General features: G+C 39.8%; 1 protein-coding gene across 1 annotated transcript in view; it reads right to left on the reverse strand.

The window, feature by feature from the left end:
- The window catches only part of LOC122539929 (epsilon-sarcoglycan-like), a 52,328-nt gene that overhangs the window by 31,503 nt on the left and 3,582 nt on the right, over window positions 1–17,243 (reverse strand). The window contains exons 3-6 of the mRNA XM_087977871.1: window positions 14,520–14,648; window positions 12,685–12,839; window positions 9,108–9,180; window positions 4,485–4,683 (exon numbers count right to left, since the gene is read on the reverse strand). Coding sequence (XP_087833997.1) covers window positions 4,485–4,683; window positions 9,108–9,180; window positions 12,685–12,839; window positions 14,520–14,648 — 556 coding nt within the window. The remainder of the gene's footprint in view (window positions 1–4,484; window positions 4,684–9,107; window positions 9,181–12,684; window positions 12,840–14,519; window positions 14,649–17,243) is intronic.

Here is a 17,243-nt window from a genome sequence, read left to right on the forward strand (position 1 = left end):
TTTACATTTAATGGCAGTGTCATCATTGAATTCCCCCACCATCAAGGTTCTGAGGGCTTACCATTGGACTCGCCACATAAACACAGTGGCTACAAGAACAGGTCAGAGGCTGGGAATACCACAACACGTAGCTCACCTCTTCATTCTCCAAAGTCTATCCATCACCTACAAGGTTCAAGTTAGGAGTATCATGGCAATGGCAAGCAAAACTTTTCTATTTCTTTTCTCGGGATCATCTATCACTTGATCTGTGAAATATTTGTTGTTGCATATATGCATGCGTTAGTTGATCAGTTGTTATTCTGTAAATGTTTCATTAGATGCCCAGAACATAATCTAATATCCATGAATTTGCCTTTAAAACCTTGGACAGTAAAGACGTTTTCTGTATTCACTAATTTGTGGAATGTCAGCAGGATTTATTACCCATTCCAAGTTGCCCTTGGGGAGTTCCCCACTTACCTGGATGGGTGCAGCTCCAACAACACTGAAGAAGCTTGACACTGTCCAGGATAAAGCAGCCCATTTGAACGGCAGCACACCCACAAACATCCATTCTCTCTATCACTGACATTCAGTAGCAGCAGTGTGCACTAACTACAAGATGCACTACAGAAATTCACCGACAATCCTTAAATAGCACCTTTCAAACCCACGAGCACTTCCAAACAAAAGCATGAGGGCAGCAGATATAGGGGAACCCCACCACCTGTAAGTTCCTCTCCAAGTTACTCACCATTCTGACTTGGAAATATATTACAATTGCTTCACTATTACTGGGTTAAAACCCTGGAACTCCCTCCCGAAAGTCACTGTGGGTCTACCTACAGCACATGCAGTGCAGCGATTCAAGAAGGCAGCTCACCACTATCTTCCCAGGGGCAACTAGGAATGGGCAATAAATGTTGCCCACATGCCACAAATGAGTGAATATAGAAAATATCTTAACTGCCCAAGGCTTTTAAGGCAAATGCATGGATAGCAAATTATGGACTGAGCATCTAATGAAACATTTATGGGAATACCAACCATTCAACTAACACACAGACACACATATACCACAACAAATATTTCACATATCAAGCGATTGATGATGTCGAGAAAAGAAATAGAAAATTTTTGCTTGCTCTTGCCAATGCAGAGCTTCACAAAATTAACACATCTGGTCTTTCCACAGTCAATCAAAAAGGTACATAAAAGATCTGGAAAGCTCTTGAACCTCAGGATTAAATGGCTCCAACTCACGTTGTACCAAGAGCAATGCTAAGACTCTATTGACCAATTTGGTGGAAGGGTGCCTCAGCAAATGGCATGATTGTGCCTTTTCCAAAGAGGAGATTGTCAGTGATGCCCAATGAGCTGGAAGTTCTGTTTACCTACTTGTGTAATTATTGAATTATCAACTGGTGCCTATGTACAGCCAAATATATCTATTGGGGATAAGTTTTTATCTTTGGAAAAATGGGGTGTAATAATCAATGCTCCATCTCAGTTTTTTTTTGGTGCATGCACCTCTAAGGTCTGTTCACATTAGCAATGTCTAAAACCAGAACCTAATGCATTTGCACGTCAAGTGCTGTGTATGGAACCACGGAGGAACTTTAGTGTGGCTGTGCAGCCTTACAGCATACAGGACATACTGGTTGTGATATACCCTATTCTCAGTTTGTCTACATTATGATGATGCTGCTCCTTTAACGAGGTTATTCTGTCCTTGGTTTTTTTCATGAGGAGTCGTAAATGCAGAGTTCTGATGTGTTTGATTTGTATGGGTATTAGAGCCAATTTGATTATAGCTAACAGATACTGTCTCAGACAAAAAGGCTTTCAAGTTTAAAAAAAAACCTGCACAAGGGGAGTAGCCCATCCTCCCTGCTCAGCTTTTCTCTGGTTTGTTTTGGTTTTAGCATTGGCTGTTTTGCAGCAGCTGATCAAATCTTAGCTGGGAACCAGAGAAACAGCTCCATGCTGATTCTCTCTCACCCTCTCCCTCTCTCTCTCTCTCTCTGACATCTCTCCTGTAAGAACCTGTGTTTGATTTTACCATTTTTTTTCCAAGGGGTGCTTATGGGGATGTTGCAAGTGTTTGAAACAGCATTAGGTTGTGATAGAGTCGATTGGGTTTTCAGATGAGTTATGTTATTCTACACTCTTTTGTGCGCGTATAAATAAATTCTGTTTTGTTTAAAACCAAGTGGTTGAGCCAGCTGCATTACTCCTGGTATGTGCACTTTTCATCTGCTTACAGCAACGAGAAAAGTTAGGGTCTGGACTACCTTTTTGAAACATTTTGAGGAGGTCCGGCCTCGTTCAAAACAAAATATGTTTAGGAGACACAGTGTGTCAGTGTACTTTGAGGAGATAGGCTCCATAGCATGTGACCCAAGGCTATAATGCTCCTTGAGTCTATCTTATTTCAGATCACAAGAAGCTTGGTACACAGCACAAAGCCCTTGGTTTTCTGTTCTAACTATTAGCTTAATGTTAATCCAGGGACTTTGGTGTCTCCGAATGTCTGATATCATAAATAACTGTAATAAGTATCTGTTGGATTCTTCAAAGCCAGGCTGTCCATGCTTGGTTTCTTAAGTTACAAAGGTGAACATGACCTTTGCTGCGTCAAGTAAAACACTCTTCTGGAGGCAAAATCACATCAGAAATGTAATACAGTGTGGAATCTTCTCTGCTGCCCTCTCTGTTGTGGAAGTGCAGATAAAATTGTTCAATAATAGCCTTCAGTTGAGTATGCATTGGTCTTACTCAATGCAATGCACAATTGTAATTCTGAATGAATTTGCATGATGTTTGAAGAACATAACATAATGGACAGAATTTTTGTTTCCTCTCTGCAGCAACTTCATTTAGGCTGTGGTTGCCATAGCAAGTTCTGTTCTCTGGCAGATTCTATTCTCCACTTGTGAATGCTTTATAATTACAATAAATTAAGGCTGGTCTCAATGCAATACTAAAATACTCAGAGCTCTTAATGATAAAGGAGAATAAAGTGATAAGCTTGCAGTCAGTTATTTCTTGGGTTAGTATCTAAAATAATACATGGCTACATGAATTGTCAGTTTTGTTTGATACAATTTGTCATTCTTTGATGGATAAAGTCTGTACATGGAATTCATATTTGCTGAGGATAGTATTTGTTTAATGTAGAACTTAACTAATAATACACAGCAGCCCTTCAGTATAATGCTCTCTATATGTCAGTCTTTATGAATAAGATGTAATCAAAAATGAGCTAATTGTAAATATGGTAATGAAATAGTTGATATGGACAAAAGCTGAGGAGCTATGTGAATATAAGCTAGAAAAAATGTGGAAGGTTTGCATGATAGATCTCTATAAGGGCAGAACATTCCACTGTTAATTGATTTGAGTGATTTTCCTGATTCTTACTAAGTTATTTTCTAATCCATCTTAGAACAAATTAGACAAAATAAACTAACAAAGTTGCAGAGTCAGTACAATGGCTTTTTAGAATTGAAATGTAATTAAAATGTAGGCAGTGATTGTACTAATACATATTATTTGCACGGCTATGAATAGCCTTGGAGAAAGTGAGGACTGCAGATGCTGGAGATCAGAGCTGAAAAATGTGTTGCTGGAAAAGCGCAGCAGGTCTGGCAGCATCAAAGGAGCAGGAGAATCGACGTTTCGGGCATAAGCCCTTCTTCAGCCTTGGCTTTCATGAGCATGACTGCTAGTTTAAGGGAATGGTTAATAAGATGTTGCTGTTGTATTATGTCTCTACATGGTGTTTTTTAAAACTCGCAGCTGCCTTTCCATTGGCAGTGGATGGAAGATATATCTTACATAGACCCATTCTTAGGATGAAGTTTTAAAAAATGGGTTTTAAAATTGGAGTGGGGCACTTAATGCTCCATTCTTGTTTTATTGACACAAACTGCCACGTGACCAAGTCTTCCTTTTTGAAGGACAACACAAGCACATATCTGAATCAAGAAGGACCCTCATTTAATTCTTAGAATGAATCGGGGTGGGGTGACTGTTTGAAAGCTTAAGATACAAATGGACAAAGCAGCATGGAAAGGTTCCACTGGCGACTGTTCACAAAATGGTCCAGGGCATATTTCAGCACTTTTCTGGTGGGGCCTGCAGGAGCAGGATTAACTTTCCTACTGCAAACTTAAACATTTCAATCACAACATCCACCCTGAATGCCCAGGTATCGACTGACACCTGATTCATCAAATGAGTTGATCAGTTCTCTGTACAGCCATAACTGGCAAGCTCCAACAGAACTCACGATAGCACAGCGATAGAAATGAACATGCAACTTTTTAAAAATCTGTTTCTTTTTTAAGTTGCTTTTGAAATGGACACATTTTGACAATATTGGCTGGATGGCTTACTCCTATTAATTATTTGATACCTTTTCATCCATGAGAAAATATGCACAAACATTGCATTAACTTCAGCCATTAAAGTTTTGAAATGTATATAAATTATCTCACCCTTCTTTCCTCCCTTCAATAGGCAATGGGACTCGGCCTCCTCTGTCTAATGCAGAAGTGATGTTGATTATGGTCAAATGATTCGATTCCCAAATGCTCTGCACTCTGTCCTTGAATTGTTTTTGTACCTCAAAGGGTAATACCTCCTCCACATTTCTGTTTTTCACAAAGAATTCAACTTGGTATGGAAATTTCAACCCTGTAGCAAGAAAAAACTTCAATTTAACATGACTACTGAATGTGAACAAAGTTTCCCTGTGTGCTTTCCAAAGAGCAACAGGTTCTACCTGCATTAACTGTTGTATTACATCTGACAGAAACAATGTCAAACCGATCCTTTTCCAAAGGTCTCTCTTCAGTACAAGTGTTGGGAAAAAATTGTATTCTCATGATGCTTAAGAAAAAGTATAGGAGTGTGAATGAAGGGATCAGTTGTCATGGTAAACATGTGCAGTCTTTCACTGATGACTCTAATCCGGAAGACAGAGAAATTGGTTTGTTCAAGAAAGGTCATAAGGCTTCAAGGTCCACTTGATGTTGGATCTCACATCTCGTATACATTCAGAAATGGGGTGTGGTCTACTGAGCATTCCCAGAGAGTTCATTCATAAAGTCAATTGTATTTCAGGCCACTGACCAGGATGCATAGAGTCAGAGTCATAGAGATGTATAGCATGGAAACAGACCCTTCGGTCCAACTCGTCCATGCCGACCAGATATCCCAACCCAATCTAGTCCCACCTGCCAGCACCTGGCCCATATCCCTCCAAACCCTTCCAATTCATATACCCACCCAAATGTCTTTTAAAATGTTGTAATTGTACCAGCCTGCACCACTTCCTCTGGTAGCTCATTCCATACGCATACCACCCTCTGCATGAAAAAGTTGCCCCTTAGATCCTTTTTATATCTTTCCCCTCTCACTCTAAACCTATGCCCTCTAGTTCTGGATTCCCCAACCCCAGGGAAATGACTGTCTATTTCCCCTATCCATGCCCCTCAATTTTGTAAACCTCTATAAGGTCACCCCTTAGCCTCCAAAGCTCCAGGGAAAACAGCCCTAGCCTGTTCAGCCACTCCCTGTAGCTCCAATCCTCTAACCCTGGTAAAATCTTTGTAAATCTTTTCTGAACCCTTTCAAGTTTCACAACATCCTTCTCATTGGAAGGAGACCAGAATTGCACGCAATATTCTAATAGTGGCTGAACCAATGTTCTGTACAGCCACAACATGACCTCCCAACTCCTGTACTCAATACTCTGACCAATAAAAGAAAGCAAACCAAACGCCTTCTTCACTATCCTATCTATCAGCGACTCCACATTCAAGGAGCATGTGTAGGGACAACAACAGGGTGAGTCGAGGGTGTGTGAGAAACAGGGAGGGAGTTGGATAATTATGGGGGTGGGGGTGGTGGGAAGAAATAGCAGGGGTGGAAGGGTGCTGAATGGTGACCAACAGCAACTTAGGGTTTTAATTTGAAGTTCTTCCCAACTTTGTCTTCCATAAGTAATCTCCAAACAAACACAGCTATCCAGGGCTGGCCTGGAATGGGTAGGTACATGCCAAAAATATAATCCTAATATGTGGAACCATGATGCCACCTCATATCTATATCATTGGACAATACATTCCTGGCACAGAGTCCACATGTGTACCACACACCAAAACCTGCTGCAGAATGCATGAGTCTCTGCCCTAGCCCATTGGCATGGGCTCCAAGCCATTGGTCAAAGTACAGCAGGCCCCCTAAAACTTTGGCTCCTGTTATTGGGTTTCACCAACCACTATATTGGAACGCTGACATTCATTTCACAGCTGCAAAGCAGGAACCTAGGGTTTTAATTTGAAGTTATTTCCAGCTTCGTCTTCCATAAGTAATCTAAAAATAAAACACAGTTGTCCGATGCATCTTTACATTTCTAGTCTATTACTTACAAGTCAGATAATGAAGATCAATAGATTGTGTATTTAAAATTGCATTATATGTTACACATCATATAAGGCTCACAAATGTAAACCAACATTGGGTTTGTTTGTATTCTATCCTGTTGTATCATATGCTCGGAGATCAGACCTTCCCAGGAACAGGCTATTATAGATCTGGTAATATGTAATGAGTTAGGATTAATAAGAGATCTTGTAGTTAAGGATCGTCTAGTGGTTTTCAATCACAACAAAGTAGAATTTCAAATTCAGTTTGTGGTAAAGCAACTTGAGTCTCAAACCAAAGACCTCAACTCAAACAAAGGCAATGACAGAAGTGTGAGGGAAAGGTTGACTCAGTGGAAGATTCAGTGATTAGATTTTTTTTTAGATTAGATTCCCTATAGTGTGGAAACAGGCCTTTGGCCCAACAAGTCCACACTGACCCTCTGAAGAGCAGCCCACCCAGACCCATTCCCCAAAATTCACCCCTGACTAATGCACCTAACACTACAGGCAATTTAGCATGGCCAATTCACCTAACCTGCACATCTTTGGATTGTGGGAGGAAACCGGAGCACCTGGAGGAAACCCACGCAGACACGGGGAGAATGTGCAAACTCCACACAGACAGTTGCCCGAGGAAGGAATTGAACCCAGGTCTCTGGTGCTGTGAGGCAGCAGTACTAGCCACTGAGCCACTGTGCTGCCCCTAGCCAACAGATATTTAAGCAGATATTTCATAAAGCTCAGGAAAAATGTATTCCTGTCAAAAAGGACTTGATGAGAAGGATGAAACACCCATGAGTAAATGGTGCTTAAAAAGAGTATCCTTTCAGTTTACAAAGTGGGAAAATTAGTGGTAGGCCTGAGGATTGGGAATTTTCTTAGGAAGCAGCATAAACTGACTGAAAAGCTGATGATAAGGGAGAAAAGCCATTCTAAAAGCAAATGGCCAAGTAATATAAAAATAAACAGCAAGAACTTCTATGGGTATGTAAAGAGAAAGAGAATGGCTAAAGTCAGTGTGGCACCCTTGGAGGATGAGATTGGGGAACAGGGAACTAACAGATAATTGAATCAACATTTTGTATCAGTCATCGCAATGGAGGACACAATAAATAGAGTAAAGTTAGGGTCTCAGGGTAACCTCTGCATTTTGCCATTGTGATGATACTGTGGCTTTAAGAGGTGTATTTTGTTCTCATTGTTTTTTAAGAAGAAAAGTTGAGACAGAGGTGCTGAGCCAATAGAGTAAACAGCTTGTGATACCTTGAGGTCATTTTTTGAAGTTGGAACAATTGAGGCAACCTGAATGGGTGGGGTCAACCTCCCACAGAACCAGGATTTTTAGTTTTAGTCTTCAGTAGCAGTTGCTGGGGTCTTGAAACTGGATGTGGAAGCTCTTATTGCTCTCTCTGTAACAGCTAAATGCTGGGGTTCTTTTTCTGCTGCTAGAATTGCCTGTGAGACAATCGGTTTTGCCTTTTCAAAGGGCGAGTCTACAGGATGTTACTATATTGGAACAGTTAATTAGTGGTAGTTAATATATATTTATATATTATTTTGTTAAGCATTTCAATGGACTTACAGTTAAGCCAATTCTTTTCTTTTTCTTTTTAAGTTGTCTGTATTTTAACTGTAAAAATAAAGCGTGTTTTGCTTATCATTGAGTAGTTTGACCAATCAAATTGCACTTGGAACACAACATCTTACACTTACCTTTAAGATAAGATAATGTTCGGGCTTAGACTATTGCTTAATAAACTTTGGTCAATAACACAGTGTTATATTGGCATGGCCATAATGTACTTTCGTCACTATTGCTAATTCTGACTGTTTCCAGAGAGTACTGCGATTCCCTGTTTTTACTGCAGATGGTAATTAGTTGTCCACTATCATGATGTTATCAATGACACTATATTTTCTTCAAATATAATCTATCATTCTATTTTGAGTGATGGGACTATCTTGATAGGAAAATATAATGTCAAACTTGCTAGTATGCAAGCAAAATGAGGTGTATTGCTGGTTGATATTTACTTGCTCATGAAAATAATAAAAGTCGGAAAGCGTGGCACAGGAAAAGCACAGCAGGTCAAGCAGCATCCGAGAAGCAGGAGAGTTGAAATTTCAGGCATAAGCCCTTCGATTCTCCTGCTCCTCAGATGCTGCCTGACCTGCTGTGCTTTTCCAGTGCCACACTTTTTGACGCTGATCTTCAGCATCTGCAGTCCTCACTTTCTCCATGAAAAGAAATAGGCTGTTTATCTTTTCAAAATGCAATTCTCCTTTGCTCATCATACTAGACAATGTCTAAAAGTCAAAATAAAATGGACCTCTAAATAAATTGACACTGTAAATAAAGACTATTCATTCATTTGGACCTATGATAGGGTGACAGTAATGAAACTCATCAGTTGATCAAAAATCAGGACAACACTGCTATGTACTCAAAAGATTATTCTCATTGTCCAAACAAAACCTGGTAGACATTTACACAACTTTGATGAGAAACTAAAGCAGCAACATGATTTCAAATGCATTATATATACAATTGTATAGCAACATTAATTTTAAAATATTTGCCCCTAATATCTCAAAAGAACTGTGTACACATAATAGGAAATACTTGTTTCTCAAAACCAATCAAACCTTTAATACTTCAAACCAATGGTTAAAGTTGTAGTTTCTCACCTAATGTCTGTTCAACATTAATGATGATGTTTTGGCTTGTTGTCTCATACGTTTTTCTGTTATAGGCAGTTACCTAATCAAAACAAAGCAATAATTAGCCTCAGAAATTATGTATATTATGCAATATTTTCATTCTTTGTGCAGAAATATGGATTTACCTGATCCTTATATTTCAATGTACTTTTGATGTCAGCCTTTAAGTTAATCTTTGAAGACTCCAAATTCCCATCAAAAATTGACACTGATTTATGCACTAAGTAGAAAAATGAACCACCATTGTAGGTGTCGGTGCTCACTATTTTGGAACATGATTCACATCTGATGCAAGCAGTTGTTGTGTCTTAAACTCCACTGCATTTCCAAAACACAGTCTGTTTTGTCTGTTTGAGTTGCTGAACCTAATGAACAAGGTACTAATAAATACATACCCATTAGTAGTAGTATGAAAAATTAAGATCGACTGCCAATATAGCATGTTTTAGCTGTCTTTTTAATCACTGAAGTATATGCAAAACACACCTTTTGGTCACTGCCCCACCTGCACGAAAAATAATGACTGTGCTATCAATTTTCATCACCCTTTATACCTGCTTCTGTCTTATTCCAGGGGAAAAATAAATCATATTAGGGCAGAACTAATCACGACAGTTGATGGGCTACCTAACATTGAGCTCCTCACCCCTTTTGAGAAGAGAAATCCCCTGGACTGGTATCGGAGGCTGCCCTTGACCTACCATGCCAGTAACCCCAGAGTGAAGACTATCTCCCTTGATCTGAATGAGGACTGCTGACAACTATGACATGTTTCCTGGCTTTGATCTGTGCTAAGCGGCACGTGGTACAGCAGTACTGAGGACCTGGTGTGTCTGGTTGAGCAGCAGAGCACAAAATTCCAAAGCAAGGCAGGTATGCTGTGAGCTTCTAGGTAGGTTCCAAATGAGTGAGTGCTGAGAGAGCCAGCGAACAGCCCATACTTGCAGCTTGGTCCAGTTCATCGACTGGGTGTGTCTTCCTGAACATAACATGTTGTTGTTGCAGCATTGCAATGATAGTTGCCATTGTACTCCAAATCACAGCATTGAGGTACAGAAATGTAAATGAATCGGAGATGTTTTGTTAGAAGCTGACACATGTAGGTTGTCAGTGTCCATGGATATTGGGTGCATATGACCAGTGTCATTGGAGCATGCTCTGTGATGCTTGTGCCTGGTGCTCAATGGACAGGTCCTGTAGAGCAAGCTGTGATAAATTCACCAGCTACTTGCTCTGACGTCCAAGTCAAGAATTCTCAGCATCTATTTTTCTCGCAGTGAATAATAAGAATGGAAGCAAGAGATTAATGAGATGAGAAGTGCACTTATTAAGTCAGTAACTAGCAATTAACCCCCTTAATAAGGACCTCATTGCTGCTTAGAGATTCTTGCCTTGACACCCACAACTTAATTAAAAGATGCAGCGAGTTGCTCTCGATGTCGACATAGACCTGTTGGACTTCTCAAGCGATTCTGCTACATTTTTTGCCACAGTCCACATTGTTCAGGCCCCAATAAGATTCTATCTAGAATATCTGAATTTTTAAAGTGAAATGTGAACATCATCACAATGAATCAAGTAATTAAGTTTGATCAGACTGCATGATTTGGTTGAGTGTTCATGATAGATGTTGTAATGTGAATTAGACCAATGAGGAACTTCCCTTGATTCAATGTATCCTGATCACGATTGAATTAAGTTAAAAATCACACAACACCAGGTTATAGTCCAACAGGTTTAATTGGAAGCACACTAGCTTTCGGAGCGGCGCTCCTTCATCGGGTGGTAGTAGCTTCCAATTAAACCTGTTGGACTATAACCTGGTGTTGTGTGATTTTTAACTTTGTACACGTCAGTCCAACACCGGCATCTCCAAATCACAATTGAATTAGTTACTGAGCAACAGTAGAGACAAAATCTGAATCTGTTTCCTTAACACCATTGACTGATTCCAGTGAATTTCAATTCTGGTCCTCCTGCTATAGGAAGGATGTTATTAAACATTAAAGGATTAAAGCGCCTCATCTTCCACCTAGGAACCCTCCAACCACAAGGGATGAACTCGGATTTCACCAGTTTCCTCATTTCCCCTCCCCCCACCTTATCTCAGTCAAATCCATCGAATTCAGCACCGCCTTCCTAAGCTGCAATCTTCTTCCTGACCTCTCTGCCCCCACCCCAGTCTGACCTATCACCCTCACCTTGACCTCTTTCCACCTATCACATTTCTGACACCCCTCCCCCAAGTCCCTCCTCCCTACCTTTTATCTTAGCCTGCTGGACAAACTTTCCTCATTCCTGAAGAAGGGCTTATGCCCGAAATGTCGATTCTCCTGTTCCCTGGATGCTGCCTGACCTGCTGCACTTTTCCAGCAACACATTTTCAGCTCAGAAAAGATTTACACAGTTGTTACTGGATTTGGAGAGTTTAAACTATAGGTCGAAGCTGAATAGGCTGGGGCTTTTTCCCTGAAGCTTTGGAGGCAGAGGGGTGGCCTCATAGAGGTTGATAAAAGCACGAGGGGCATGGATAGGGTGAATGAACAAGGTCATTTTCCGAGGGCCCAAAACTATAGGGCATAGGTTTAAGGTGAGAGGGAAAAGATTTAAAAGGGACTGAAGGGGCAACTTTGTCACACAGAGGGCAGTGCATGTATGGAACAAGCTGTCAGAGGAGGTGGTGGAGGCTGGTTTAATTACACCATTTGAAAGGCATCTGGATGGTACATGAAAAGGAAGGGTTTAGAAGGATATAGGCCAAGTGCTAGCAAATGGAACTACATCAGTTTAGGATATTTGGTCAGTGCGGATGAGTTGGACTAAAGGGCCTGTTTCCATGCTATACAGCTCTGTGACTTTATCTTCCAAGACAAAGATCTCATTCTGCAGTTGATACACTTGCAGGTTGTGTTTAAAGTGATGAAAGATGCAGCAAAAATTAGGAATTTGTTTTTAACTATAATTCCAGCTTGTTATTTTGTTTTCTTTATCGCTAATAATTAAATATTAAAATACATTTAAACAGTTAAGAGAAAACTGTCAATGTGAACAAAGGTTCCTAATGCATTAGATATAATTTTAAAAACAGCATATAGAAAAACTAATTTAGATTAAAAACGTTTAACATCCTTAATTTCACTAAAGTATTATGGTAATTGCATCCTTGCTATAGAACACACTAGAAATGAGCTATTTTACAATTGTAATAAATGTGAACTATTGAATTTTAAATTCCATTGTCTTAGATTCTTAGACTGAAAACCTTTCGTAGGGTCAGCCTGCCTCTATTCCTGATTAAGGGCTTTTGCCCGAAACGTCGATTTTCCTGCTCCTCGGATGCTGCCTGTTCTGCTGTGCTTTTCCAGCACCACTCTAATCTAGACTCTGATCTCCAGCATCTGCAGTCCTTGTTTTTACCTAAAATGTTAAATGGGTGCCTATTTATAAGTACAGCATATTTAGACTGTGAATATTTTACTGGTAATTTTATGTACATTACGAAAATGTTAAGGTAGTTTCTGGTGCATAGAGAGAAATATAGTACTTCAATTATTCTCTGTCCAATGTCTTCCGAAGTTGGTGTGCCGTAGAGCATTCCATCATGGTATGCCGTCCGTTGTGTAAAGCGAAGCCACCGTGGCCGATCAGGATGGTCATCGAGATTCGTACTGAATGTGATAGGAGTATTGGTAATTATACCTAAAATAGAGAGTTGAGATTGAACTGAGAAGTAAATGGCAATTTTACTGGTGGAAAAGCTATTATCTCCATATTAACAAGGATGCTTCTTCTGTAGATAAAATGATCATTTAAAAACATTAAATTCATACTTATCTATTACTGTTGCCAGAAGGATCGTGTGTTGTACAAGAGAATGTAGAATGTACAGCACAGAAAAAGACATTTCAGTCTAAGTGGTTTCATTCATTGTTTAAGCTTCATATGAGCTCCTTCATCCATCTCTGCATCTACCCACCTCGTCGTATCCTTCAATTTGTTTCTTTCCTGTATTTATCTAATTTCACCTTCAGCGCATCTGTGCTATTCTTCTCAATGTCTCCCTCTGGGAACAAATGTTACTTTCTTACTACCCAAGAAAGAAGTTTCTCCTGAATTCCAACTTGGATTTGTTAATGATTACCTTATAACCTTTATCTTAGGTTTGTGGCAATTAAATCTAATTTCTTCAAATTATATAAAGTTATGATAAAAAATAAGTGGAGCTCCATGTGCCCCGAAGGTTTCAGGGTCTACAGTCAGCAAGCAGAATGGGAATACTACAGGCAGGAACAGTGAAGTGACAGTTATCTACAAGCAGAAACTTCACTGAATCTGTTTTGATAACTTTGACCCATGTGAATATAAACTGTGGATTTGCCACAAAACAACACCATTGCAACATTCCTTTAAATAGGGACAATGTATTGGGCTGGTTGATCACATGTCCTCAGACTCAACTTTGCATCTCAGATTCCCTTTGTCTTCATCTTAGTCTGCTGTATCTTAATAATCTATTTTTTCAGCTGTGGCAAAGATACCCTTGAGGCTTTCCAAAGGCTTTCTAAATCTTTTGACTTAGAATTATAATGACCCCCTTCCATTTAAATTGATTTTATCTAAATTTCCCATCTCTTCTTGTCTCCACCCAGTAGACTCACATTTGCTGCTGTGCATGGTTACACAAATCTACTTACATTGGGCAACTGCACGTTATTTACACTTGAACGATCAGATGTGACTTGCGTCAGTCTTTAACCATTGAGAACTGACTCAGACCTGAAGACAACATTTGTCCTTTTACTACAGAACAGAGTCTCTATAAAAGTTGTTTTTCAAAAATTGAGCATTGAAACTTTGAAAATATTTTCGCAAATGCAACAACTGTGCTCCAGTTGTTTGTACCCAATCTTATTGTCGTGTATCTGTGTATCTAAGTTACCACACCGAAAGGATGCATTTATACTGCGGCTTCCAATTTCAGGCTGGCATTTCCAAGCAGGCAGAACTTTGTTTACCTTGCTTGCTATCTGTCTGGCTTCAAATGTAACCTTCCTATTTGTGAGAGAGCTCTATACATGCCTGTGTGGCTGCAATATCAGAGCGATCTTCCCAGAGAGAGCAGAAAGTACAACATTCATATTGTGGTTTGGTTAGGTTAGTTTACAAAATGTGTAAATAACCTCAGAGATTTTCTTGCAAACTAATTTTAATACCATATTGGATATAAACCCAAATATTGCATCACCTCTTTTTAGAGTCCTGTATCTCTCTCTCTCTCTCAGCTCATCATTGCTGCACAGTTGAAATTACTACAACAATGGTAAACTTGGAGCATCAATATGACACCAAAGAAACATTAAGTAGAATTGCTTTGCTCACCATATGTTACCTGGAAGGATCGAAAGCCTTCTTGATAGTGACCCCTCTCTAACACATGGAGAAATAAAACTCCTACAATGGGATTCACAGTCTGATCAGCGAATATGGAACATACCGTAGCGAGGAGTACTGCAAAGCAAAACAAACGAATCAAATAAACATAATTCAAACACTTTTCTGAAATTGTTTTGGAGTCATGCTTTTGTTTTAATTAGGAGTCTACAATAAAGACATTTCTCTCACAGGATGTTGGTGTCACTGATTAAGTCAGCATTTGCTGCCATTCCCATTTTCCCCTTGAACTGAATGACGTTTTTTGATGCCATTTCCAACGACAATTCAGGGTCAGCCACATTGCTCTGGATTTGGAGTCACGTATCTACCAAATCGAGACAGGATGGCAGATTTTCGTTAATGGATTGGATAAGTTTTCTTGACAGTGAATGGTGATTTCATAAGACCATAAGACGTAGGAGTTGAACTAAGGCCATTCGGCCCATCGAGTCCACTCTGCCATTCAATCATCATGGCTACCATTAGAGATTTCAAATCAAGCTTTTTAAAGGATCTATAATTTGCAATTAAATTCCACAAATTGCGGTGATGGACATCACTGGATATTAACTAAGGGCATTAACCTAGGGCTTTACGATTGTTATTTCAGTGACGTGATCTCCAACCCACCATCAGCCTCTGACTGTGCTAAGAAGGAAGAGCCACAAATGAAGCACTATGTGCCATGTTAGATAACATATCATAATAGTTTGAAAAATTTAAGTTGTAAGGATGATTTTCCTCTCTGGTATACTTCTTGTTGAGAGTAAGAAACTGGGCAGAGACACATCCTGGCAAATCTTTGCTCAGCTCACACACTGTCATGATCTTCCACGACATTTTAAATTGGCATCACTGTGCAAATGGGTTTGCCTTCCCTCAGCAATGACTTCATGCACAATTCTTTCTGCATTAATGCTTTAGTACCGGCATAATGGCAGTGCCATACTGATAATGCCACTCGACAGAACCCCAGGTTAATGTTCTGGGGACATGAGTTCAAATGGCAGATAATGAAATTTGAATTCAACATAAATTTGGAATGGATGTAGGTTTGTTCACTGAGCTGGAAGGTTCATTTTCAGATGTTTCATCACCATACTAGGTAACATCATCAGTGAGCCTCCAAATGAAACTTGGAATAAAGAGCTGGCCTAATGGCAACTGCATGATCACTGTTATTTGCTGTTAAATCTGTTGCTTATTAATTTATTAATTATTTATTAATTCACTAAAAAAGGACAGATGTCCTTCAGGAAGGGAGGTCTGTCATCATCAAATGGCCTTGTTGACATGTGACTTTGGATTTATAGCAATTTTCTGCTGGACAATTGGGGCTGGGTATTAAATGGTAGCCAAGATGGTGATGAACAAAAAATACCAACAGCACTATGTGTAAATTATGCTTTCAGTAACCAGGTACTTAGCATTGCCAGAGGTATAAAAAGATTCTAGAAGCTTCTTTGGGCAAAGAGGTAGGTGCAATCTATGAAGGGCATTTGATAAAAAATAAAAAGTAAGGCTGTCATACTCATTGATCTCTTCATTTCTTTCTCCATTAAGATGCAACAGGTGCCACAAGCCCTGTCACTTCCTGAATCCACCCCCTCCGCCTCCCATTGCAAATTAGCCTGACCACAGAAAATGCAGTTAATTCTCATGTCAAAACTTGTCACACTTGCGTTGATATTATTGCAGAGGGGAAAAATATCCTTAGAGTCTGATAGATCTACTAATGCAGTTGATTAGTTCACATACTTATTTTTCCTTTTAGAAGAAGCATTGCAAGGATTAGTAGAATTGCTTATCTACCTGTTGAACCACATTATGAATGATCCTTTCTTCCAGCATCAACAAGTCCAGGAGTGGGACTTGAACTCAGAGCTTTTGGCTCAGAAGCAGTAGGAACAAGACCAACTGAGAAACAAGACCACCTGTAGTGTAACTAAATGAATCACGATTTAATTGGATTTAATTAGGATGTATTTGCATTGACAAATGAACATTAATAAATGGTAAATGTAAATTATGCCTTAGATTTGGACTTGAGGTTATTGAAGTAGTGTTGCAGCTTGAGTTTAATGGCAGACGTAAAGAAAGAGTTGCTTTTCATGCACACAAGCTGGATTGAGTCCTAAGTTGCAACTCATATCGAATCCAAACATTAAAAGTGTCTGTCATGTTCTTAAAGGATAAACTGCCAACACCAAGGAGTGAGTAGCTGATGGAAACTCTGCGACTTATACTGTATAGCCTGCCCTGAGGAGGCACGTTCTGCAGTTATGGGTACAGGCCAGAGAGATCGCAATAGTTTCTGAAATAGAGACTTCCACAGAGGACAGTATCCCATCACAAAGTCACCCTTTATTTACACATGGAGAGTCCTTGACACAGAGCCAGCGCCCTCAGAGCCAATTCTCAGAGTGAACAGAACCCCCTGACACTCCTGTTTATATCTGTCAGGCAGGGCTCCCTGATTGGATCAGATTAACAGCCCCAATCAGGGAACTCATATTCTACGAGGTCCATCTGGCTGACTTTGTTACAATCACTCCATCCCCCTCCCTCTCAGTCTGAGGACGTAGGTCAGCTCTTTTTATTTTGTAGCTCCTCCTGGGGTATTTTAGCACCATGTCAGGTTCCTCCAACATCTCTTCTGATACAGATGGT

This window comes from Chiloscyllium plagiosum, unplaced genomic scaffold (assembly GCF_037043375.1).
Source record: "Chiloscyllium plagiosum isolate Xiang-an unplaced genomic scaffold, Cpla_swu_hap1 HiC_scaffold_32, whole genome shotgun sequence".
NCBI lineage: Eukaryota > Metazoa > Chordata > Chondrichthyes > Orectolobiformes > Hemiscylliidae > Chiloscyllium > Chiloscyllium plagiosum.